Source organism: Mirounga leonina, unplaced genomic scaffold (genome assembly GCF_011800145.1).
Source record: "Mirounga leonina isolate KUSES-001 unplaced genomic scaffold, KU_Mleo_1.0 Mir_114, whole genome shotgun sequence".
NCBI classification, from domain to species: domain Eukaryota; kingdom Metazoa; phylum Chordata; class Mammalia; order Carnivora; family Phocidae; genus Mirounga; species Mirounga leonina.
In genome coordinates, this window is record NW_023270265.1 from 46,613,590 (window position 1) to 46,639,160 (window position 25,571).

At 49.2% G+C, this 25,571-nt stretch overlaps 2 protein-coding genes across 3 annotated transcripts in view; both read left to right on the forward strand.

Annotated features, from left to right (window-relative positions):
• LHPP (phospholysine phosphohistidine inorganic pyrophosphate phosphatase) overlaps positions 1 to 25,571 on the forward strand; it is a 122,028-nt gene that overhangs the window by 26,212 nt on the left and 70,245 nt on the right. For both annotated transcript variants that reach the window (XM_034985704.1, XM_034985711.1), the window contains exons 4-6: positions 455 to 518; positions 1,429 to 1,521; positions 20,690 to 20,781. In XM_034985704.1, coding sequence (XP_034841595.1) covers positions 455 to 518; positions 1,429 to 1,521; positions 20,690 to 20,781 — 249 coding nt within the window. The remainder of the gene's footprint in view (positions 1 to 454; positions 519 to 1,428; positions 1,522 to 20,689; positions 20,782 to 25,571) is intronic.
• On the forward strand, positions 2,734 to 3,038 carry LOC117997436 (phosphatidylinositol N-acetylglucosaminyltransferase subunit Y-like; the record flags this gene model as incomplete). The annotated part of the gene is made up of 1 exon (XM_034985725.1): positions 2,734 to 3,038. A coding segment is annotated over one exon (255 nt), but the record flags the coding sequence as incomplete, so codon positions are not given.

The window sequence follows — 25,571 nt, forward strand, 5'->3', positions numbered from 1 at the left end:
CCCCTGAAACCTGGCACCTCGACCTCTGGCTAATCGGAGATGCTGCGGGGTGCCATGGAACTAATGGAGTTTTCTTCGGGCAGCAGTTAAGGGTTAATTATTAGCAGGTAGGGGTTCACCACATGCTCTGTGGACCTTCTGCCCTTTCCCAGAACACAGGCCACTCCCCTTTCTGTTGCTGACAGGATCCATCTGCCCCTGGGGTCCCCATAAGGCTGGCAGCAGGGGGCCACTGGGACTGAGAGCTGCCGGCCCACTGTCCCTCCTGCCCGGGCACGGTGACACGCCGCTGGGCTCTGTTGTGCCGACCTCCGTCGGTCGTTCCCAGCGTGGCGTCTGGACTGACCCTCACCCGTGGCTCTGCTCTCCGGAGCTGGCAGAACCAGGACAGGGCAGTTTCTCTTGGCATAGCTCCCGGGCTCAGCTCACTTTGTTCCCTCCTGCTCTTTTGTAGACGCTACTACAAGGAGACCTCGGGCCTGATGCTGGACGTCGGTGCCTACATGAAGGCGCTCGAGGTACCTGCCCTGAGTCTGTCTGTGCCTTCTTCAGATCTCAGGGCTGTCTGGGATGTTTCTGGTCTTTCTGGAGAAGGGGGTGTACTCCATGTCTGAATCGCCTCTTCTGTTTCCAAAGTAGGGCCTCCTGTTCGGGGCTTCAAGCTGAGCGCCCCCTCTGCTCCAGAGCGTGGCCCGTCAGCCGCCCGGGTTGTCACTGTGCTCTCCTGTCCCTCCTGCTCCTCCCCACACCCTAGCCCGCCTGCCGTGGACCCGGCTGGCCTCCAGCCTGCTCACTGCTGCTCTCCTCTCAGACTCTCGGCTTCCGTCTCTGTGCGGGCCACCTGCCTCAGCCCTGACCCTGCTCATCTGCAACACCTTGAGCTTGATGTGTCCTAATGGCACTCCCTCCTGACTGCGTCCTCCAGTTTCCAGGGCTGGGCCCAGATGGGGCTCCCCAGGGCCCACTCTGACCCGTGCCTGCTCAGCCGCCCCAGGTCAGCTGACCTGCCATCCTCATTGCTACGTAGGCTCCTGCCTACCCGCACTTAGGTGGGAGGGCTGGGCAGACTGACAGATAGAGCCCTGGGCCTTTTCCCCTGGAGGGCCTGTGACAGAGTTGGGGGCATGGGAGAAGCAAGTACGCAAATGAGAGCACCAGCCAAGGTGGGGGGGGGGGTGGCCCACCTCCTGCTGTGCTCAGGTTTTTCAGCAGATGTCAGGGGGCCTGGTGGGGGTGCCCTGAGCATCCTGATGCTCTTGCCTCTGAGATGTGTCTCTCAGCCCAAGCGTCCTGCCTCTTGGAGGCCCCTGGCCCGTGGGTGCACATTTGGGGCACTTTTCCCTTGATTCCCCAGAGGGAGGCCTTCGGAGCAGTATTCGCCTGTGGCTTCATCCTCAACTCGTGCTGTGTCCTTTTCTCTTTTCCCAGTATGCCTGTGGAATCGAAGCCGAAGTGGTGGGGAAACCTTCTCCTGAGTACTTCCAGTTGGCCCTGAAGGAGATGGGGGTGGAAGCCCACGAGGTAGGGTGGTCTCTCGGGGGAGTGTGTGTGTGTGGAAGCCGCTCCGTCGGGGATGGCCCGGAGCATGGGCTGGAGGGCTCGGGCAGCCTGTGGAGGTTGGCTGGGCAGCCAGGCGTGGGCCCTTCCACCCACGAGAGCTGATTTTACTGGGAAGGGGGAGAAGGACCGCAGAGGAGGCCCACTGAATGCTTTCAAGCAGTTAAATTAGTTTCAGCATAAGAGTAAGACACAAAGGCCTGTGGCCGTTTCTAAGTGACATCTGCTTCTTCTCTGGAAGGATAAGAATTGACCAGCCTACCAACGTGTTAAAAATAGTTCGCAGAAGAGGCGAGGAGCAGGCAGCCTGGGGATGGGCGGAAGGCGTGGGGGGCTGGCCGAGGGTCGTGGGCTGCTAGACCGTGCTCGCCTCAGTCTGCGGGGTACACGCCATCACCTGCGGTGGCCCGGAGGTGCCTTCACGCGTTTGGGTGGCGGAGGTCAGCAGTCAAGAGCAAGAGGACAGGGCACCCGCCCCGCGCCTTCCACCGGGCGCTGCTTGAGTTCCTGGTGTGCCTGCCCTCTGAGAAGCGGCTCAGATATGAAACATCGACCAACGAATTGATGAATGAAGAATCGGGAAGAGCCTATCCCATTATTGACGGGATTCCTCATATGGTACCGCAGGCGGCTAGGATGACACGGCAAATCAGAAGCAAGAAGAAATGGAGCAGCTCTAGAGCATCGTGGAAGACAACACACACAACTGAATTTTCTTTCTTTTTTTTTTTTTTAAAGATCTTATTTATTTGAGAGAGAGAGACAACGTGAGAGAGAGTGTGCAGCATGAGCAGGGGGGAAGGGCAGAGGGAGAGGGAGAAGCAGATTCCCCACTGAGCGGGGAGCCCAATGTGGGGCTCGATCCCAGAACCCTGGGATCATAACCCGAGGTAAAGGCAGACGCTTAACCAACTGAGCCACCCAGGCATCCCACAACTGAATTTTCTTTTTTTTTTTTTAATTAATTAATTAATTTATTTGAGAGAGAGAGAGAGAAACAGCATGAGAGGGGATAGGGTCAGAGGGAGAAGCAAGCTCCCTGCCAAGCCGGGAGCCCGATGTGGGACTCGATCCCAGGACTCCGGGATCATGACCTGAGCCGAAGGCAGTCGCTTAACCAACTGAGCCACCCAGGCGCCCCACAACTGAATTTTCTTAATACCACTTACCTTTTAAAGAGTCCGAGTGGCAGGGAAGACGTGGGGGAGAAGAATATCTCTGCGTCTTCCTACATTGACTGTCCTTATTCCGTCAGTCTCCTTGGCAGGACTGTTCGGTTCTGCCTCCGTGGAAGAAAAGCTCATACGAGGCTGCACCAGCCCAGCCAGCCTGGGCTTTTGCAGTCGGTCCCTGCCCATGACCATAGCCGTGTGTGTGTTCTTCCTCTGCCTTTGGACTTGGATGGCCATCTCACTCTGCAGGCATAATTAAGGCAACCAGAACCGCTGGGGCGCCTGGGTGGCTCAGTCAGTTAATCTGCCTTCAGCTCAGGTCATGATCCGAGGGTCCTGGGATCGAGCCCCATATTGGGCTCCCTGCTCATCTGGGAGCCTGCTTCTCCCTCTGCCTGCTCTGCCTGCCGCTCCCCCTGCTTGTGCTCCCTCCCTCCCTCCCTCCCTCTCTCCCTCTCTCTCTCTGTCAAATAATTAAGCAAAAAAAATTTTTTTTGTATAAACAAAATCTTAAAGAAAAAGACAACCAGAGCTGAGATAATGTATAGATTAATGATACGTCTTGAGTGGTTCTCTCTGAAAGCTCAACTACATGGAAATCCTGGAAACCTACTTAATTTGCAGGAAAGGTGCTCTGCCTTGCTGCTCTCAGAGATTTAGGGCTATGGGAGGCCTAAGCTGCAGAAATTTCTTTCACTGCACTTTGGTTCTGCCCTTGTTTTTCGAAAACTCTAATTTGTAACTATTGTATCAGAAGAAACATTTCAACCAAGTTTTTCCTTTGAAATTAACAGTCCTACCTGATGACTGTCCCATCACCTGATGACTTTATTTCTTACCCCATCCAGCAAAAAGTTAATAATTACAATTTAATATGTTTATTCTCGACTCAGAGTGTTGGGCAGAGTCCCATGTTGAAGCTGCCTGAAATAACTCCGAAGGGGCCGTGCGGGGCTGCTTGTAGACAAGTGCATTTGAGCTAGTGTGGCAGAAAACCACGATAAAATGGAAATTTTATGTCCTTGCAAACATTCTGAGTTTGTAAAACTACCTTCGTCTCTCTTTTTTTTTTTTAAAGATTTTATTTATTTATTTGAGAGAGAGAGAATGACAGACAGAGAGCAGGAGAGGGAGGAGGGTCAGAGGGAGGAGAAGCAGACTCCCCGCCGAGCAGGGAGCCCGATGCGGGACTCGATCCCGGGACTCCAGGATCGTGACCTGAGCCGAAGGCAGATGCCCAACCATCTGAGCCACCCAGGCGCCCCTACCTTCGTCTCTTTGACATCAAATGCTTACGTTAGTAATGATAAGAGGACACTTCTCCATAAAAAAAAACACAACAGTTCATTGAAAAAACAATACGTAGCAAGATTCAAATATGTAAGAATAAAATCATGCGTCTTGCCACCCTTACAGGATGACTGTTTTTGAGACAGATGGCCTTCCCAACATACGTCTTTAAAAAAAAAAAGCAGTTACGATTTTGATGTCCACAGGGCCCCCCATTTCCCAGGGGATGTGGAGTTGGTCCCCAGCAGCAGGTGGTTTACGGAGAGCGTCGTTGAAAAGACAGTGGGCACATGTCTGCAGCCGGCTAAGGCTGCCCTGATGTCTGTTTTGGACATGATGCTGGGGACATTGTCAGCACCCTGCGGTGAGGCAAGTACCCCCAGGATCACTGTGGTGCTCCCTTCTTGTTGGATCCAAATTTCCCACGTGTTCCTGTCTAGAGCGCTGGTATTTCACAATGCATGGAGAAGGCTGGCTGTCTGCCCCGGAAGTCTAGAACCTCTGCCCCCAAGCCTCCTTGACATCTGTGAATGTCAGGGCACAGGGAGTCAGGGGTCCCCAGGAAGAACCCAGGAAATGCCTTGTGAGCCTTGTAGGAGAGGAGAGGCTTGTGGTTTGAATGAACAAAGACCACAGGCTTAACCACCCTGGGTTTTCACGACTTTGTTTCCTAGGGCAGAATTTCTTTTTTTATTGTGGCATATTTCAGAGGGATTCTCCCCATATATCCATCACTCAGATTTAACAATTAAAAGATTTTGCCACATTCCCTTCTTTTTCCTTTTTCTTTTTTAACTTGGTTTTTTTTTTTTGCTGTTGTATTTTATTTTTTTAAAAGTTGATGGTATTTTGAAGAGTTTATTTATTTATTTGACAGAGAGATAGATAGAGCCAGAGAGCACAAGCAGGGGGAGTGGGAGAGGGAGAAGCAGGCTCTGCACTGAGCAGGGAGCCTGATGTGGGGCTCGATCCCAGGCCCCTGGGATCATGATCTGAGCGGAAGGCAGATGCTTAACCATCTGAACCACCCAGGCGCTCCTTGCTGTTGTATTTTAAATCCCAGATTTGTTGTTATTGTATCCTTTTATGTTGTAGTACGTCTTTCCAAAAAAGATGGTTATTTTTGAGCTAACTACAGTATGTTAATACACCTAACAATGGCCAAAAAGCACACAAAAAGATACTCATTGTCATTAGTCATTGGGGAAATAAATGCAAATCAAAACTACAGTGAGATCCCACCTCACACCCACTTGGATGGTCATCCATAATAATTTTTTTAAAAGATTATTTATTTATTTGACAGAGAAAGCACAAGCGGGGGGAGGGGCAGAGGGAGAAGCAGGCTCCCCACTGAGCAAGGAGCCCGATGTGGGACTTGATCCCAGGACCCCAGGATCATGACCTGAGCTGAAGGCAGACTAAGCCACCCAGGCACCCCTATCCATAATAATTTTAAAGACAAAAGCAATGGAAGATGGCCAGCATTGGCAAGGATGTGGAGAAATTGGAACCCTTATGTGGGGACACTGGCCAGATGTGAAATGGAGCCAGCCACTCTGGAAAACAGCTTCTGGATGAGGTAAACAGAAGCACCATATGACCCAGCAATTCCACTCCTACGACCGCATCCAGAACAATTGAAAACAGGTGTTCAAACAAAAACTTATGCATGAATATTCAGCAGCACTGTTCACAATAGCCAAGAAGTAGAAGTAATGCAAATGTTCATCAGCACGTGCACGGATCAACAAAATGTGGTCTATTCACACAATGGGATATTTCAGCTATAAAAAGAACGAGATGCTGATAAATGCTACAGTGTGGATGTACCTAGAAAACATCATGGTGAATGAAGGCAGCCAGACACAAAGGGCCACATTTTACATGTTATATGGCGTTTATATGAGATGTCCCGAATAGGCAGATCAGAGATACAGAACAGATTAGTGGTTGCCGGGGCTGGGGGAGGGGGAGTGGAGACGGGCTGCTGATGGGGACAGTCTCCATTTGGGGTGATAAAAACGTCTGGACCTGGACAGGGATGACGGTCATACAATATTGTGAATGTACCTAATGCCACTGATTTGTACGCTTTAAATGCTTATGTTGGTAGATTTTGTGTGTGTGTGTGTGTGGTTTTTTTTTATCACAATGGGAAAAAATCTACCTACAAAATCAACAGTGATTCCTTAGTATTATCCAATAATCAAATTTAAATTTCCCTGGTTGTCTCAGAAATGTTCTTTCATGTTAATTTGTTTGAGTCAAATCCAGACAGGGTCCATATCTTGCATGTGGTGGTTTTGTCTCCGAAACTTCTCATTTTAACTTTTTAGCATGGAACATTTCAAGTAACTATGCAAGTAGAGTAGTATAATGAACTCCTAGGTACCATCACCGAGCTTCGCTAACGATCAACTAACAACCACTTAGAAAAAGCTTATTTTTAACTGTTAATTTTGAAGAATTTCACACTTAAAAAAGTTGCAAAATTAGCAAAAAGAATTTCCTTATGCCCTTACACCAGCTTCCCCAAACGCTAACATCTTACATAACAGTCATTGATCAGTGATAAAATCAGATGTCATCAGCCAGCCCACCAGCGTCTTTGTCTGGGACACGTTGCTTATTGCAATGGGATGATTGCAGGGTCCTTCCTTCTGGGCTGATTCCTCAGTCTTTCTAGTCTTTAAGGACGGTGGCATTTTTGAAGAGTACTGGCTGGTTATTTTGTAGACTATCCCTCAATTTGGTTTTTTTCCTCATGTCTCCTCATGATTTAATTTAATTTTAGGTTATGCATTTTTGGCAGGAATGTCCCAGAAACAGTGCTGTGCCCTCTTGGTGCATTCCATCAGGAGGCACATGAGGGTACGTCTCCCCGTCGTTGGCTGAGGTTCACTTTGATCAGCGTGTCGGAGGTGATCCGTGCCAGGGTTCTCCACACTGCAGAATTACTACTTGTCCCATTTAACTAATAAGTATCTTGTGGGAAAGCATGTTGACTGTATAAATAGCCGCTTTCCCATCATTCTTTTCCCCTCTTAATGTTTGCATCCATTGATAATTCTTACCGAAGCAGTTATTACAGGGTGTTTGCCAAACAATGAATTTGTATTTCTATCATTCCTTCTATATTTATTAGCTCGAATTGACTATAAGAAAGAGCTTTCCTTTTTTTCCCCATTGATTCGTTTATTCCAACATGGACTCAAGGATATTTGTTTTATTCCCTAAGTTATTGTTGTTATTAATTTTGTTGCTCAGATTGTCCCATATTTGGCCATTAATTAATCTTCAAGATTAATAGCCGCTTGTTTAATCTATACTCCATCCGTTCTTCTCCCCTAAATTATTTTGAATCATATCCCAGAAATCCTTACTTCATCTGTAAATATTTCTGTGTCCCTAGAAGATAGGAATTCTTTTAAAAATCATAGATAATGCCATTGCCATGTCTAAATAATACCAACAATAATTTCGTAATATCATCAAATATCCAGTCATTGTTCACATATCCTTCATGGTCTTAAAATTGTTTTATGTTGCTTACAATTTGTTTGAATCAGATCCAGATGAGGCTCTTGCATTGTGATTGGTCAATGAGATTCTCAAGTGTTTTTTAATCTACTGATTCCCCTCAGCACCCCCCCCCATCTCCCTTTTGTTTTTCCTTGCAACGTTATGAAGGGGAAACTGGGTGGTTTGTTGTATGGAATTTCCCATGGTCCGGATTTTGTTGATTGTACCTGTGGTACACTTTCATGTTCTCTTCTGTCCTCTGTTCTCTGAATATTGATAGTTAGATCTAGAAGTTTGGTCAGAATCTGGTTCAGTTTTTTGATGACTACTTTATAGATGGTGGTGTGTCCTGCATCAGCAGGCTGAGAATGTCCAGTTTTCTCCTTTTGTGTTATTAGCTGCTATTCATGATTGGTGCTAACTCCTTTAATTCATCAAGGACTGTAGAATGGAGCTCTTTGAATTCTGTCCTTCCTTCTTCATTTCCCCCTCTGGATTACTTCTACATAGGAAAACTTCTCACCAACTGTTTGTTACCCTGAGGTACAGTTCACATAGGGAACTCCAGATAAATGCCTGTTTCTTTCTCATTGTTCATTAGTTTTCAAAATAATGAGTTGATTCTCTAGCATCCTTCCAAGGTAATGAAGGAGATTTAAAACTGCATATATCAGTATAAATAGATAGACATAAGCAGATTTGATGTGTTTCAATCCATTGCAGTCATGATCTTATTCATGTAGAAAGTATTTCATCTTTGACCAGTGGGACCCCCTTAAAGTTGGCCTCTGGGTCCTTCTGACCTGACCCCAGTAGTCTTTGAGGTTCTTTACTTCCTGTTATGACAGGATGTTCCACACCTGCCTTGCACATTTCCTGTCTCAGGCTTGGGATTCACCTTTCTTCCCAGGAGCCATGCTTACCTTTAGTGGAAAATGGTATTTGGAAACCATAATTGGAACATTAACAGCTCTTGTTGCTACTGGGATGATCATCATTTCTAAGCCTTTTTATTATTATTATTATTATTATTTTTTAAAGATTTTATTTATTTATTTGGCAGAGAGATAGAGAGCACAAGTAGGCAGAGAGGCAGGCAGAGGGAGAGGGAGAAACAGGCTCCCCGCTGAGCAGGGAGCCTGACGTGGGGCTCGATCCCAGGACCCTGGGATCATGACCTGAGCCAAAGGCAGACGCTTAACGACTGAGCCACCCAGGCGCCCCTATTATTATTTTTTTAATTTAAGATTATTTATTTATTTTGGGGGGAGTACGAGTGGGGAGAGGGGCAGAGGCAGAGGGAGAAGCAGACTCCCCACCGAGCAGGGAGCTCGATGTGGGGCTGGGTCCCAGGACCCCGGGTTCATGACCTGAGCCAAAGGCAGGTGCTTAATCGACTGAGCCACCCAGGCACCCCTTTTCTGAGCCTTTTTAGTCACTAAGGCTCAGAAAAGTATCTATCTTTAAACATGAACTACATCTGGAGTTCGTACTGAAACCTCTGATGCATCAGGCCTGTGGGTTTCTACTTGACCTCATCAGTCTTCTATCTGTATTTCCTTTTTCCACATCAAAAATCTTGGCTCTCAAGGATACCAACAGAATCAGTCCATTTGTTTCCGTCCATAGTACACGTGGGAGTCTTGAATCTCAGAAACTGTGGGAAAGAACCAAACGTGAGCAATGTGGTGCTGCCATGGGGCTAGCAGTGCCCCGAGACTGGGACACTGTTGTGGCTGGGGTCCCAGTGACTGGACGGCCATCAGTATCCCTGTCCCGACTGATCGCTGAGTCTGATGGGACCAATTACCCTTATTGCTGAAGATTTCTTGTTTGGACAGTTCTTTTTTTGTATAGAGCACCTCCCTCTAGAGATTTACAACCAAAATGCTCTATTCTAGAGCCACAGGTATAGTTCTGTCTGGATGGTCTGGCACCAACAGGACCCTCTTTGAATTTGCTTGTAATTTTTAGGGAATTGGTTTTCAACATTTACATTTTTTTATAGTTATGTAAAATATTTACTTGGCTTCAAAATCAAATCCACAAAACAAGAGATAGTCAAGGAAGTAGAGCTTCTGTCCTTTTCTTTCTCTTTCTAATCATCTCACTGGAGCCCTTTTTATAAATATTATGGCTTACCTTTTCATTTCTTAAATATAAACAACTATGTGTATATATATATATTCATTTATTTTTAAAATATTTTATATATTGGGGGCACCTGGGTGGCTCAGTCGTTAAGCGTCTGCCTTCGGCTCAGGTCATGATCCCGGGGTCCTGGGATCAAGCCCTGCATCGGGCTCCCTGCTCGGCAGGAAGCCTGCTTCTCCCTCTCCCACTCCCCCTGCTTGTGTTCCCTCTCTCGCTGTGTCTCTCTCTGTCAAGTAAATAAATAAAATCTTAAAAAAAAAAACTCACGCGAGCAGGGGAAGGGGTAGTGGGAGAGGGAGAGAGAGAATCTCAAGCAGACTCTGTGCTGAACGTGGAGCCTGATTTGGGGCTCAATCCAACGACCCTGAGATCACAACCTGAGCCGAAACCAAGAGTTGGATGCTCAACCAGCTGAGCCATCCAAGGTCCCCTGTATATATTTATATTCTACTCATAGGATAAATTTAAGAGAGAATAAATTCTTAAGATAATTTGTTACAGAGTAGGAGAAAGGCTAATGTAACTTGAGTTTAAAAACCAGTATTGGGCGCCTGGGTGGCTCAGTTGGTTAAGCGACTGCCTTCATCTTTGATCAGTGGGACCCCCTTAAAGTTGGCCTCTGGGTCCTTCTGACCTGACCCCAGTAGTCTTTGAGGTTCTTTACTTCCTGTTATGACAGGATGTCATGGGTCATGATCCTGGAGTCCCTGGATCGAGTCCCGCATCGGGCTCCCTGCTCGGCAGGGAGCCTGCTTCTGCCTCTGACCCTCCCCCCTCTCATGTGCTCTCTCTCTCATTCTCTCTGTCCCAAATAAATAAATAAATAAATAAAATCTAATAAATAAATAAATAAATAAATAAAAATAAAAACCAGTATTTAGGGGGTGCCTGGGTGGCTCAGTCGGTTAAAGCGTCTGCCTTTGGCTTGGGTCATGATCTCAGGATCCGGGGATCGAGCCCTGCGTTGGGCTCCCTGTTTGGTGGGGAGCCTGTTTCTTCCTCTCACTCTCCCTCTGTGCTCTCTCTCTTTCTCTCAAATGAATAAATAAAATCTTAAAAAAACACCCGTATTTAGAATTGTACGTCATGACATTATCATTGGTTATATTGGATAGTTCAACCTGGCATGGTTCCCCTCTCCCTTTTTTGCTTTTTGGCACTTTTCAGTTATTTTCGCAGCGGGCAGCTTTTACATTCTGAACGAGAAACTGCCCTCCCCGCACCTCAGAGAGCAGCTGAGGCCCGTATGGGGGGCAGGTTAATCTGGGCATCTCATTTGGCGGGGGCTGGAGCTGTGGGGTCAGGAGTGGGGGGCTTCGGCTTGGGGATTCCTCGGGAATCTCTGTGTGTGATGAGGTTGAGGTCCCTTCGGCAGTTGATTGCAAGCATCGGAGGCCCTGGGTAGCTGAGGGATTGTTTTCTCTGGCGGCTCTGACCACAATCTTATTTACCTCTCACATTATCGTTCTCCCTTCCCCCCTCACGTGTCATTTCTGTCTCTCCCCTTGACAGATAGTTGAGCCGTAACTGCATGTTGTTAACGCTCTCACCCCGCCGTTTTTCTAAAATGTTCGTTAATGTTGTTTTGAGCCTCAGGATATGTAGACATTTTAAGGCAGTATTTCAAAATAAGGCCATTTCAAATGAACTGTGTCTTATGCACAAGGTAATAATTCTCTGTTCCTGCTTCTTTATTTTTAATGAAAAATGCCTATGAGGAGCGATCCTCAGTGCCAGGTGGTGGCAAATCTTAAATTTTTCAAGCTGCTTTAATCAATAAAGTTATCACCAGTCATTTCCCTTGATAACTGCTCCTTCCAGGCCCTGGCCCTCTTCCACTGCTGAGTCCTCTGCCTGCGCTTGGAATGGACATAATCACCCAAATCCCATTTTCACTCTAACCTTTCCTCAATAGCCTAGAAATAACAGATTGCTGGTATTACTCTAATAGATTGGAAATTCAAACCTCTTAGAGGTAACCAGGCCCTTTCCGGGATTCAGTAATAAGGCAAAGAATAACATACCTTAAAGGTTACTTCTAGAAATGCCTAATTTCTCATGGCTTAAGGCTTCAGAATCTGTGGGTGGTTTTATAGCTTCATACTGAAGCCCAAATGATGTGAAGGTTTTGGCAGTTTTCCATAAACATAGAAATTGTGTCCATTGCAAATTATGCGGGTTTCGTGGAAATTGGGACTGTTGAAACCAGAGGGCTTAGTTAGCACAGGAGCCAAGAAGCTGGGGGTGACTGTTTAACAGATGGGGGGCCTGAGGCTTGGAGAGGAAGGACCTCGACTACCTGGAGCACCGCATGTGCTGGTCACAGCAGGTACCATCATGTATCTGTTCATTTCACGAAGTCCCTACTCCAGTCCTTGTCCTAGGTACTTGCATTTCCATTAGGGCAGCATTTCCCCACCTAGGCACTCTTGACATTTGGGGGCCAGATCATTCTTTGTGGTGGGGGGCTTCTTGTGCAATCCTTTCCCTAGTTGTGAAACCACAGATGTCTCCCGATGTTGCCACATGTCCCCCTGGGGGCCAGATTGCCCCCAGTTGAGAAGCACAGCATTAGGGAGTAGTCACAGAGACCCTAGTACTGAACCCAAGATTACTCTGCTGATGAGGCATGTGGCCACGAACCTGTCCCCTCCAGGCCTTCGCTGTACCCCGATTCTCAAGGAGGGGGCCGACCACATAGCAGGATTTTTAGGCCTGGTAATTGAACTTTGAAAAGGTGTATTTAGAAGTACAGGATCACTTATTGTTTTGAAAACTATTAAATATCGTTGGCAGACTACATACTGTAGACAATAAAGTTAGACAGGATCTTAGGTGGGGAGGGTAAATGCCCTCAGGACGGCCTATCGAATATGGGGGCAAGGTTTGTAGGTTTATCCTGAGAGGGCTGGGCATAAAACATGGACGCTGTCGTTCTGCTCACTGGTTCTCAGATCATTCATTCTAGCTACGTGGCTATGGGGACAGGCTCTTACCCTAGTGGCGAGACCTGTGGCTGGGGAGTGAATGTCATGTGGGGCCACTGGGGGCCACTCATTTCTCTCATGGCCTCCTCGCGCTCATGGATTTCCATGGAAGGCCCATCCCCAGTCCCCTCTACAGCTCAGGCCCTGCCCCCCAGTTGCGTGCACACACTCGGCTGTCAGTTCAGGGACACCTGGCTGGGACAGTGTGAGCCTGGAGCACCGGGAGAGAGCGAGCCAGGGGGAGTGGCTCGTCCGATTGGAACGTGAAGCTCTGTCCCCAGACAGTGACGGGCCTAGCACTGCAGCCTCGGGTTTGAGGGCATCTGGAGTTTCGGGACGTTACGGCTCTGGGTTTGCCCTTGGCTTATATCTCAGTCACAGGTGTGTGTATAACCTTTAAAACCTGACTTTTCCTAAGCTGCCCCCTCCCCGCCCCTGCCACCAAGAGCCTTTTTTTAAATAGATTTTCTTCTCCTCGAAGCACAATTTTATCGTATGAAGTAACTGATGTTCATTAAAGGAGATAGGAAGGGACACCTCCGCAGGAAGCCTGCTTCTCCCTCTCCCGCTCCCCTTGCTTGTGTTCCCTCTCTCGCTCTGTCTCTCTCTGTCGAATAAATAAAATCTTAAAAAAAAAAAAAGATAGGAAAGATTCAGAAAGTACAAGGAAAAAAACTTCATCGTCCCACTAAACTAGAATAACGCAAATCATGCTTAACCTTTCCAGTTTTTTTAGTTTCTATATATATATATTTTTAAAGATTTTATTTCTTTGACACAGAGAGAGCACAAGCAGGGGGAGCGGCAGGCAGAGGGAGCAGGGAGCCCGATGCGGGGCTCGATCCCAGGACCCCGGGATCATGACCTGAGCCGAAGGCAGACGCTTAACCGACTGAGCCACCCAGGTGCCCCAGCTACTGTAATGTTCTTTACCATCCCCCACTGTTGGACATTGAGCTTTACTCCCAGTTTCCCTCTTGTACCCAACCCTGTGAACACCCTTGAATGCACGTCCTTTAGTATGTATCTGATCATTTGTGGAGAAATCCCACCTTAGTGGGGAAGTCGTCAGGCCATGATGCACATTGCTTATTTCTGTTTCAGAAAGGTGGTGTCAGTTTACCTTCCTTACCAGCAGTAATCCCCCACATCCTCACCACACCGTGTTTCTTACTTTCTGTAAAACAGTGGTCTTTGAGTTGTGCTGTGTTGGTATTGTTCCTGACGAATGCGGCAGATGGTGGAGGTGGGGGGGATTACTCAGCAGTGAGCCATCTGCAGGTCTCTGCGGGGGTCTGGGTGCACGCAGAAGACCCGGGGCTTCTCGAGTGCTCAATGTCTTCTCGAGGTGTCTCCCCGTGGGTGTGTGCGCCCCTCGGGCTGAGATCCGGACGGAGCCCAGCGCTCCTTCCCCGCCAGCCCTACTGGCCCGCAAGAGGGAGAGTGCTCCTGGGCAGAGCCCCGGGATGACCAGAAAATGTGTGCCACGTGGGCTTGCTTGGGAAAGCTCCTTGGCACTGAAAGTTCGCGCTCCCACACATCATCACCTGTTAGAACAGTTTCTTCCCCGGGCACCCGGAGGGTAAAGAGATGGTGGCAGGAAAGATTTCAGAAAGGTGAACAAATCCGCGTTAGGGCTCGAGCCAAAAAGCCCGCCGGCAGGGCTGTGGTGCGCCCTCCAGCCCTCGGGATTGCTGTGCTCCCTCCGCCGCAGTGCAGTCAGAGAGGAGGCGCCTCCCGGGCCTGACAGGTAGGGGTTTTTTATTTCCCCCGACAGTGCACCTCTTGACCTCTATCTTCTTGCCAATGATTTTTTAAATCCTAAATGATTTGGCAATAATTGCTCCTCCTGGCGTGATTATTGCCCTTCACCGATAGTAAATCTGTGAAATCCCCAGGGGCCCCAGCGCATTTGGGTATATGAGCCCACAAGCTGGCCCGGACAGGCATCACTGCCCCAGGCAGCTGCGTACCCCGCGCCTCCGGCACCCCTGCGCCCCCCCAGCCTCACTCGTGGCTTCGAGGCGCTGCCTGGGTCAGGCGGCGGCTCATTGTGCACAAGCCCAGCTGCTGCTTCTCCAGAGTGCTCCCTCCGAGGGCCCAGGTCTCTGCTTCCATCTTTGGGGGCCGCAGCAACAAATGTGCTTACCCCCAAAGCCCTGGGGGGGCTCTGTTCTGAGGGGGAAGAATTTCTGCTGCCTTGGGAGTGCATGGGCACACAATTTTCTATTCCCCACGAGCATGGAAGGCATCAGGCTTGACCTGCAATAATTGGAAGGCCTGTTTCATTTCCAAGGAACTTCTAGCAAGGTGGCCCCTGGAGCCTCGGGGGGCAGTGGACAGGATCCTAAGTTGGAGTGTTATGCATGTGCACTGGCTGACTTAAGGGTTTCGGGACAGCTCTTTGAGAGGGCAAGGCAGAGTCTCATACTGGGGCTTATGGCTGGTTCGGCCGCCTGGGCCGAGCGTCCCCCCTTCTCCAGCCCCCTCCTCCCAGCCGAGGCGTGTGGTGGCCTGGGTGACCCCGGCTTGCAGGATCACGTGTGTGTACCACAGGCTCTGCTGCTCTTCCCCCGTCAAGTCCGGATGCACGCGTTGCCACTGGCTGTTTCTTCTTTTGTGATCGATGATGTCCCCAGAGCTGCGTGGGAGCTTGATAGACACACGAATTACACCCGTTTGGGTTTGGCTGTGTTCTCCCCAGCATCAGTCATTCTAGAAAAAATTTACAATTTTTACCATATCTGGTACTTGCCACCAGCACTTTTATTTACTTCATTTTTCTTTAAATCAGGGTCCTGGGATCGAGCCCCCGCATCGGGCTCCCTGCTCGGTCGGGAGCCTGCTTCTTCCTCTCCCACTCCCCCTGCTTGTGTTCCCCTGTGTCTCTCTCTGTCAAATAAATACAATCTTAAAAAACAAACATAAAAACTTAAATAATTAAAAAATTTTTAAAGAGGCTCCATGCCCAGTGAGGAGCCCAACACGGGACTTCAACTCACAACCCTGAGATCAAGACCTGAACGCTTAACTGAGCCACCCAGGTGCCCCTAAATAAATGTATTTTATTTTTAAAATTTATTTATTTTTAAAGATTTATTTATTTATCAGAGAGAGAGAGCAGAGTCAGGGGAAGGGCAGAGGGGGAGAATCTTCAAGCAGACTCCCCGCTGAGTGGGGAGGCCGACGTGGGGCTCAATCCCAGGACCCTGAGATCATGACCTGAGCTGAAACCAAGAGTTGGACACTTAACCAACCGAGCCACCGAGGTGCCCCTAGATAAATGTATTTTATTTTATTTTATTTTATTTTTTTAAAGATTTTATTTATTTATTTGAGAGAGAGAGAATGAGAGACAGAGAGCACGAGAGGGAGGAGGATCAGAGGGAGAAGCAGACTCCCTGCCGAGCAGGGAGCCCGATGCGGGACTCGATCCCGGGACTCCAGGATCATGACCTGAGCTGAAGGCAGTCGCTTAACCAACTGAGCCACCCAGGCACCCCGATAAATGTATTTTAAAAGAAACTTTGATCACTCCTATAAATGGAAAACCAGAATCACTTACCATAAATAGATTACTCAAAAAATAAACGCAAACTAGTTACATTAAAATGCATGTCCTTGTTCTACCTAAAATCAAATAGTGTGTCTCCCATATGACTTTGAGAAGTGTGGGATTCGAGAAAGGATCCGAGGGCATTAGTGAAGCATATAAAGTTTAGGATATTCACTGGAAGAAATGCAGTTCATTTCAAGTTCTTCACGCATCTCGCGGGGCGGGACGGGTGCTGTAGCCACTCACCTTTGGCACAGGTCTTAGCGCTGGTGTTCGTTGTCCATGTCCAAGCTTCCTCCTGGGGCCAGCATCTGCCTGTGGCTTCACTGATGAAGGCCCCTTCAGCCTCTGCTTGAATATGATCGAGGGATGGGCTCAATACCTGCGAGACAGCCCGAGCCGGTTGTTAAAAGAGTCTCGTGTGCGCCCAGAACTACCTCCCTGGCCTCCAGACTGGCGCCAGCTCAGTCTTTGGCCTTTTCCACAAGCTCCTCCTGATTCCTCCAGCTATTTGAATGCCTGTTCAGATGTTTTCAAGGACAGTTGCTTCAGGCTCATTAGCCTGTACTTTGTGGAATTCACTGTATGGCTTGCCTTGGTGAATGATGGCAGACGGGTTGTTAGCACACATGTGGTGTCCCCTGCTGGGAATGCCTTCACCCCTTTCCCTACCTCCTAACCTGGTTGGCCTCTTTTGCTCTTCAGATCAAAGCTCAAAACCTGACCTCCTCCAGGAAGCCTTCCCTGACCACCACCCCCTCACTGCCTCCTGTACTTTTTCATAGGTCTTGGCTATGTATTTGTGAAATTACCTAGTGAACATCTGTCATCGTTTTGATTTTCCTTGATTTTGGCTTGTGGGTTCATTCACTGGTTTGCCACACTTGGCATCTGGATTGCAGAGAGGAGACTTGTGGAGTAACTGTTGGTTTCGAAGCTTCTGTCCCGGCAGCATTAGGACACCTGCCTTGTCATAGGAGTCTGGTTTCTCAGGCCTGTCTGGCCTCCAGCCACGTAAATTCCTGACTGGACTTGAGAACAGATCTAGGAACACGTTTCTAGATGTCTGAGGCGTTGGACTGATTTCTTCCACGTCTTCTCCTGAAAATATTTTGAAGCTTTTTTTTTTTTTTAAGATTTTATTTATTTGACAGAGAGACACAGCGAGAGAGGGAACACAAGCAGGGGGAGTGCGAGAGGGAGAAGCAGGCTTCCCGCGGAGCAGGGAGCCCGATGTGGGGCTCGACCCCAGGACCCTGGGATCATGACCTGAGCCAAAGGCAGACACTTAACGACTGAGCCACCCAGGCGCCCCTATTTTGAAGCTTTAAATCAGAGTTCTGTGGTAGTCGAGTGAGGGAAGCTGCTCTTTTTTCTTTAAAAATACATTTATTTATGTAAGAAAGTATGAATCAATTTGAACAAGAATATTAATAATACATATTGATACTGGCAAAAGGAAGCCCACTAACGACTAAGGTTCAGGCAACACTGACGTAGACTCTACCTTGGTGACCAGTGAAGAGTCCGGTTGGCTTTGCCTCCTACTTGTCTCCAGACGTGGACAGCCACGCCATCATCCCGAATACCGATCCCCTCAACAGGCTTTTGTTGGTCATCAGAGAAGTGCCAGCATCAGCATACATCCATGCCTGTGGGAGCTCACATGTTGCTGGAAGAGAGAGATAACCAGTACAATGCAGTAGGGGGCGTGCAGTGCAAGGTGGTAATCCAAGGGCTTTGGGAGGGTCTTGGAACCCAGACGGGTTCAAAGGTGGTAGTCTTGAAAGCCTGTTGGGGGTTGGCCAGTAGACGAAGGGGCTAAGCGGACAGAAAGGTCAACATGCGCCATGGGTCACCTTCTCTCTTTTCCTCTGTGCAGATCCATATTTCCAGTTAGTACTCTTTTCCTTTCATCTAAGAGACTTCCTTTTACATTTCTTTTGTGTGGATCTGTTGGTGATGATGTCTTTTAGCTTAAGACAACTGAAAATATATTTCACCTTTGTTTTTGAAAGATACTTTTGCCGGGTATAGAATTCTAGGTTGGCATTTCCCTCTCTCGCAGTGCTTTAAAGATGGTGCTCCACTGGCTACTCACCTGCACTGTTTTCAGTGGGAAATCTCATATCTTATCTTTGTTTTTCAGTATGTAACATGCTTTTTTTTTTTTTTTGCTCCAGCAGTTTTTAAGATTTTCGCCTCGTCACTGACTTGGAGCAATTTGATTATGTTGTGCCTTAATGTAATTTTCTTCATTTTTCTTGTGTTTAATGTTGATTGGGATCTTGGATCTGTGGATTTATGAGTTTTATTGTGTTTGGGAATTTTTCGGCCATTAGGAGAAAGTTAAATATTGTTTGTCACCCCCTCTCATCTCACCATCAGGGATTCCAGTTACACGTGTATCAGGCCCTTTGAAATCATGTCATAGTTTGATGATGCTCTGTTCACTTTTTTAAAAGATTTTATTTATTTGAGAGAGAGAGAGAGCATGACCGGGGCAGAGGGGCAGAGGGAGAGAGAGAAGTAGACTCCCTGCTGAGCAGGGAGCCCAATGCAGGTCTCCATCCTAGGACCCTGGGATCATGACCCAAGCCGAAAGATGCTTAACCAACTGAACCACCCAGGTGCCTCACTCTGTTCATTTTTGTTAAATTATTTTTTCCTCTGTGTTTCATTTTGGATGGTTTCTATTACTGTATTTTCAAGTTCATTAATCTTTTCTTCTGCACTGTATAATCCAGTATTAATTTCATCCAAGGGGTTTTCTGTTCTAGACATAATGTATCTCAGGTGCTACCTATGTAAATGAAACGTAAGCATTATTTAGTACTGTTCATTTGCCCTTAGTTATAAATATCAGTAAGTTGCACTGTTACTAGTAATTAAAAATAAAAGCAGTTCTTCTCCATCGGAAAAAAATCTGGTGTAGTTGCCATCTCTAGAACTTCGACTGGGATCTTTTCTTTTATCTTCCATGTCCCTACTTAACTTTTGGAGCATATGGAAGATAGTTGTGGTAACTAATTTAATGTCCTTGTCTGCTAATTCCCACATCTGTGTAGTTTTGGGTCAGTTTAGACAGACTGATTTTTTTTTTTTTCTGCTCATTATGTGTGATATTTGTCTTCTTTGCATGTCTGATCACTTTTTTAAAGTAGTTGCCAGATGTTGTGAATTTTACTTTTTTTGGGTGCTGGATATTTTCATATGCCTGTAAATATTTTTGCACTTTGTTCTGGGATGCAGTTAAACAACTTGGAAACAGTTTGATCCTTCCAGAGCTTGCTTTTAAGATTTGGGAGGCAGCACCAGAGCAGGTTTTGGTCTAAGGCTAATTACTCCTCACTACCGAGGCAAGATGCTTCTGAGAACGCTACCCAGTGCCCTGTGAATTATGAGATTTTCCAGTCTGGCTGGTGGGAACAGGCACTATTCCCAACCCCGTGTGAGGTCTGGGCAGTGTTTTCTTTCATTTTTCAGTGTGATTTTTTCTCTGGCCTCGGGTGGTTTCCTCACTCACGTGTGCTGATCAGCAGTCTACAGAATGCTGCCTCATTCAGAGGGACCTTCTGCAGATCTGCGCCCTTCCTCTCTCTCTGGGTACCCCCCTCCTCTCTGATACTCTGTCCTGGGAACTTCAGCTGCCTTGGTCTCCCAGCCCCTAGCTCTGTCCCTCAATTCCGGGAGTCTGCCAGGCTCCGTGTGGTCCTGCCTCCCTGCACCCACAGTCTGGAAACTGGAGGCACTCAAGGGCCTCACCTCATATGTTTCCTGTGTCCCAAATCATTGTTCTTCACTGCTTGATGTCCAGTGCAGTGACTCGAAAACTGTTGTTTCATTTGGTTGTCTGGTTTTCTAGTTGTTTCAGGTGGAAGAGCATATCCCACAGGATGCTTTTTGAAATGACAACCAGGCTGCAAGCATTTCCTCTGTGTGTGTGTGTATTTTTGTTTGCACGTTATTTTGGTTTTTATAGGTTAATATCTTCATTATTGAAAGCAAAACCTCCTAAACTGTGAGCTACAGAGATTTGCCAGAAATTTAGTTAGTTTTCACAGAACTAGTGGTTGGCTCCTGGTTACAGAGTATTTAGCTGCAGGTAAAATCGAGCCTGTGTTTGAGTAGAGGGAAGATGGGGTCAGCCTCCCCACACGTGCCTGTGACACCATATCACCTTTACACCTGCTGACTGATTTCACGTTGCCCACATATGCACTATTGGAGGCACTCGGCTCTTGGGCAGGGGGTGGGGGTGGGTGCAGCAGGAGATACAGTCAAGGTGGGTTGACTTTTAATCAATATAATGACAATATTGCCTTGTTTAATTTGTATGATGGTGGTTTTAAACATCAAATCAAGCAGTTGATTATGTCAAAAAAGATGAAGGCGCACAGAATAAACTGTCCTGACATCACTTCTGAGCCCATGTCCCTGCCTGGCAGGCCATCATGATTGGAGATGATATCGTGGGAGATGTTGGCGGTGCCCAGCGGTGTGGAATGAGAGCCCTGCAGGTGCGGACGGGAAAGTTCAGGTGAGTGCCCCACACGTGGTCAAGTTCGCCTGCCTGCCTTCCTCCGTGGATTCCTGGGGTATCCGTGTTTTTGTTTTGTTTTCTTCCCCAAAATAAAGGGGGTTGTTCTTTTTAAAAAAGAATGGTATATGGACATCTGCTGGCCTCTTTGTAACTGACCTCTAAGGACAGGCCTCGCTGATCTTTTCATCGCAGAGAGTGGTCAGGTAAAGCAGCTTTTGATACAGGGTCCAAGATTCAAAACTGGGATTTGAATAGGGTGGAGCGTGGAGACGAGAGCAAGGACTCCAGCTGCCCCAGGCCACAGCAGGGCGGGCTGAATTTGGGCCGTGCTCCGTTGGGCAAGGTGGTCAGAGCCTGCCCTGCCCATGGAGCTTCCAGCTTGTGGGCACTTGGCTCCTCCTGGTCACCCTCCTTCTTCTGCTCTGCCTTCTCCGTTTGTGGGGGACAGAGAACCTAGGGACGGCAGGCCTTCAGCGAGGGTGAGGTGATGGGATGGCGTCGATGATAGTGTCTCCCGGGGACAGCCGCCTGGCCTCTACGGAGGAGGCTGGGTTCTGTGCGCCTGACAGCAAGTGGGGGACTCTCTGCCCCTGGTCGCTCTCTGGAGCCTCACTGTTGAGTACGGTGGTCACAGGCTGCCTTGAACTGTGGCTGCTCTCAGTCGGATGTGCTGGAAGTACAAAATACAGATTTCAAAGACTGAAGGGGAGAGAAAGAACGGGAAAAAGCTCACTTGTCATGTTTTATACCGATAACGTGTTCAGAGGCTGGTATCTTGTGTTAATTTCACCTGCTTATTTTTATTTTTGTCAGTGTAGCTGCTAGAAAGTTCTTGCTTGCCTCCCTGGCTCACATCAGGGCTCGGTGCATTTCTGTTGGGCGCGGGGGCCCCTGCACCTCCCCCTTTCCCCTGCAGATGGCACTCGCGACACACAGACCCCCAAAGGACAGCCGGAGAAACCATGTGCTCTGCGGGCCCCTGTGGGGCTGGGAAGCCACAGAGGCCTCCATGGCACCCTGCACGGGGACCACTTCATGGTGTTCTCTGTGGTTCTTCCGTGTGGGTCTGCTTCCCTCCAAAACGCAGTCAGGTCTTCCTGAGCTGACCTTTATCTAACTGGAGTTACTGCATGTTTCACCAAGCATAGCTGGTTCTTCCTGGTGGCCGGGCGTCCTCCGTGCTATGAACACATCCCACTCTTCCCCTTCCCTGGCAGGGACACTTGGGTGGGTCTCGGTTTGGCCATTCTTTGAAGTGCCGCCAGGAACACCTGATCCATGTTTCCTGGGCACGTGGGCATGAGTCCTCGTAGGGTAGGTCTGCTTAAGGTGGAATTGCAGGGTCATGGGGAATGCATATGGTCAACTTTACCAGGTAATGCCAGACTTCCACACTGGTGGTGTGGGTTTATGCTCGGCCTGCAGTGGGCAGGGCCCCACCTGCTTCCAGCCTCTTTCCCTCTTGGCTGTTTTGAAGGGGAAGCCTGTGTTCTTGCTAGTTTATGGGCTTAGGGGCCTGAGGGGCAGTGTCAGCACCCAGCAGTCCAGTCCACCCGGATGCTGGGCCCCCCAGGGCAATGGGGAGGGACCCACAGGGGCCTCGGTGGGGAAGGCATGGGAGAGGCAGAGGTGGGTATGGGTGGTGAGGTCAATGTCTACGAGGGTGGGAGGGGCGGGGGGGCAGACACGCCCCTCTTGGCCCTGCCCTCCGGCTGTGCCTGGGTTGGACTTCCTCTACACCTGCTTGGTTTACCTGCTCTTTGATTGGCTGGTGGTGGGGGGACAGTGTCTGGCCCCTCATTTTAGCGCATGTATGCCCAGTAGGGGTGATACTGCCCCCAAGGGGGTCAGAATTCCTCTTAAGGGTGAAAAAACCTAGAAGTACCATGGTTGGGCCCTTCTGAAGGGCCATAGTACATAAACAGGGTGGGGTGGTGGGCACCTTTTGTTTCTGCCTGTGCCGAGCATGATTCTTGTGTTCCTTTAGGATCACCCTTGTGCCCCCAGCCCCCCAAAGGCACAGGCCTGGGCATGGGACTCAGGCTTGGCCAGTCTGCAGCCTGCAGAGTTCTTGGCCACAGTTGATGGGATTATGATCTGAGTCGGGCTGGTGAGTTAGCCCAGAATTTTCCAGAACCCCTAGGAAAATGGCCAATGAAGTATAAAGCCAAGAAGTTCTAGTGGCCATTTTTGGTACCCCAGAGAGAACCCTGATCAAGGATGAAGTTAACAGTCAAGAAAGAAGAGTCTAGAGATGGGGAGAGAGAGATTTCAGTGACATCATTGGAGTATCTGGATCTAGCTCTGCCTGAAGCTGATCCCTCCTCTGGCCTTTTTGGTAAAGTGGGCAATTAAATTAGGATTTTTATGAGCAACACAGCAAGGAGCACGGTGGTACCTCGGCATTGGTGCATACAGCTCTGCGGTCTCCCTGGCTGGTTAGCCATGTGGGCTTCTTCCGGATATATGCCCACTGGGGAGCCTGCCCCAGGGCTCCCCTGTCTTTACATGCCGTTGATGTCCCCATGCTGCCCTTTTCAAGGGGCAGGTAGAGACCTCCACAGTGGCCTTCAGCTCATGCCACTGCTGGCTTTCTCCCTGCTCTAGAAAGTTCTGGAAAGAACCTCATTTAACGTCAGAGGAAACTGCCCACAAAGGTGTGCCAGAGCTGTCTCAACATGGAATGAGCTGCCTGGAGAGGGGGGTGTCCTCATCACTAGAGATGACTTGCAGAGGCTGGTGGACCTCCTCTGGGGAGGCTGAAGAAGGGGCAGCAGCAACATGCGGCGAAGTGAAGCCTCAAACCCATCCTGAGGCTGCCGATGTTGAATCAGGTCTTTTCTGTGCCTCTGGTCCCTGGGACGAGCCCAGGAGGCTGGTCCTGTTTCCCCGCTGACAGACGCAGAGATTTCAGTGCCACACTGAAAGTGGAAGCTGAGGTGGAGGTGGAAGTTGAGGCCCTGTCATTCAAGCCTCACATTCCACCTGGTCTGTGACCTCCTGCTCTAGGTCCTGGGCTGGTCACTGGCGCTGGAGCCCGGCCGTGAAAACCACAGGCAGAGATGGAGCCAGGTGTATAGGCATCCGAGTAGCGAAGAGACTGGAAGGAAGGACATCTGATTGTTACAGATGATTTAGTTAAGTGTCTTCTCAATATTTTATGATGAGATTCCAAACAAGAGTTATTTTTTTTTTAAAGATTTTATTTATTTATTTGACAGAGAGAGGGAACACAAGCAGGGGGAGTGGGAGAGGGAGAAGCAGGGTTCCTGCCGAGCAGGGAGCCCGATGCGGGGCTCGATCCCAGGACCCCGGGATCATGATTTGAGCCGAAGGCAGACGCTTAATGACTGAGCCACCCAGGCGCCCCAAGAGTTATTTTATAAAGTGCACTTGTGCCCCCCACCCATAGGTTTGTGAATTTGGAAGATTCCAAAAAAGAAAACCACCTAAACGTACAACTTCAGGGGCAACTGGGTGACTCAGTTGGTTAAGGTCTGACTTGATTTTGGCTCATGTCGATCTCAGGATCATGAGATCGAGCTCCCTGTTGGGCTCCGCACTGAGCATGGAGCCTGCTTAGGATTCTCTCTCTCCCTCTGCTCCTCCTCCCCATCTGCTCGCACTCGCTCGTGCTCTCTCTCTCGCTCTCAAAGAAATTAAAAAAAAATAAAAGTGCAGCTTTATTAGTTCACAAACAGAAACCAACCCAAGTACCCCAATACCCCCAAGCCTGCGTGCAGCTCTACCCTGACCCCCCGTGCCCAGAGAGGACCCCTCCTCACTCACAAGACTAAATCACCGGAAATAGGTCTCTTCATGATGGAAGTCTCCCACCCCCTAGCCTGGCTGCCCCGGTGACGGCTCACCCAGCTCCTTCTGCCTCCCCTTACGACGTGACACAGCCAAGGTGCATTCTGCACCCTCCGAGGTGTTTCATCCAGAAGGGATCAGGGCGAGGGGCTCCGGTCCCTGTGGCTTGAAACCAGTGCCTTCTCTGGGCCACCAAACACGCGCAGCGGTCTGCGACCTCCCCGTGGCCATTCCCTCCCACAGGCCCAGCGGGGCGTGGCCTCATTGCACCCTACACACCAGCTTACACACACACACACACAGTTTGACCTGTGGAAGAGCGGCAGCCACACAAGGGTGGCATCCCAGGCGCCCCAGCACGGAGGGGGTGCTCGGGGCCGTTTTCTCTGGCCTTGTAGCCTGTAGACCCCAGAATGGGGTGGGGGGCTTGGCATGTCGCCAGCAGAGGGGCCTGAGCCCTAGCTGGAGAGGGGGCGTCGGAAGTCTGTCTCGAGCTCTCCTAGCTGAAGGGCCACACCAGCCCAGCTGTGTCGTATGAAGCCAGTGCCCTGTGTCATCTAAGAGGGTCGGGGTCACCATGAAGACCTGCTGCTCCCTGAGCAGGACCCCGGGGGACGGTGCAGCCTGGCCTTCTCTGTGTTCTCCAGGTTCACCCCTGCGCTCTTCCTTCCTGTTTTCATACCCTGCCCATCCCGTCTGCCCTGGGCGTCGTGCCTCCTCCCAGATCTGGTAGGGTCAGCTTTCATTTTCCCTTCCTCCCTGCACTGCCTGCTGCTGGGGCCGCTAGAGGGCGCCGTGCTGCTGGTCCCGGAAGGGGCCGGATGCACACCCACTCACACGTGACATCCCTGTCCCACGCACTCACACCCAGGTCCCACACTCAGCAGACTCACGCCCAGGTCCCACACCCTCACACATAAACACCCAGGCCACATGCACTCACACATATCCACACCCAGGCTCCCCCCACTCAC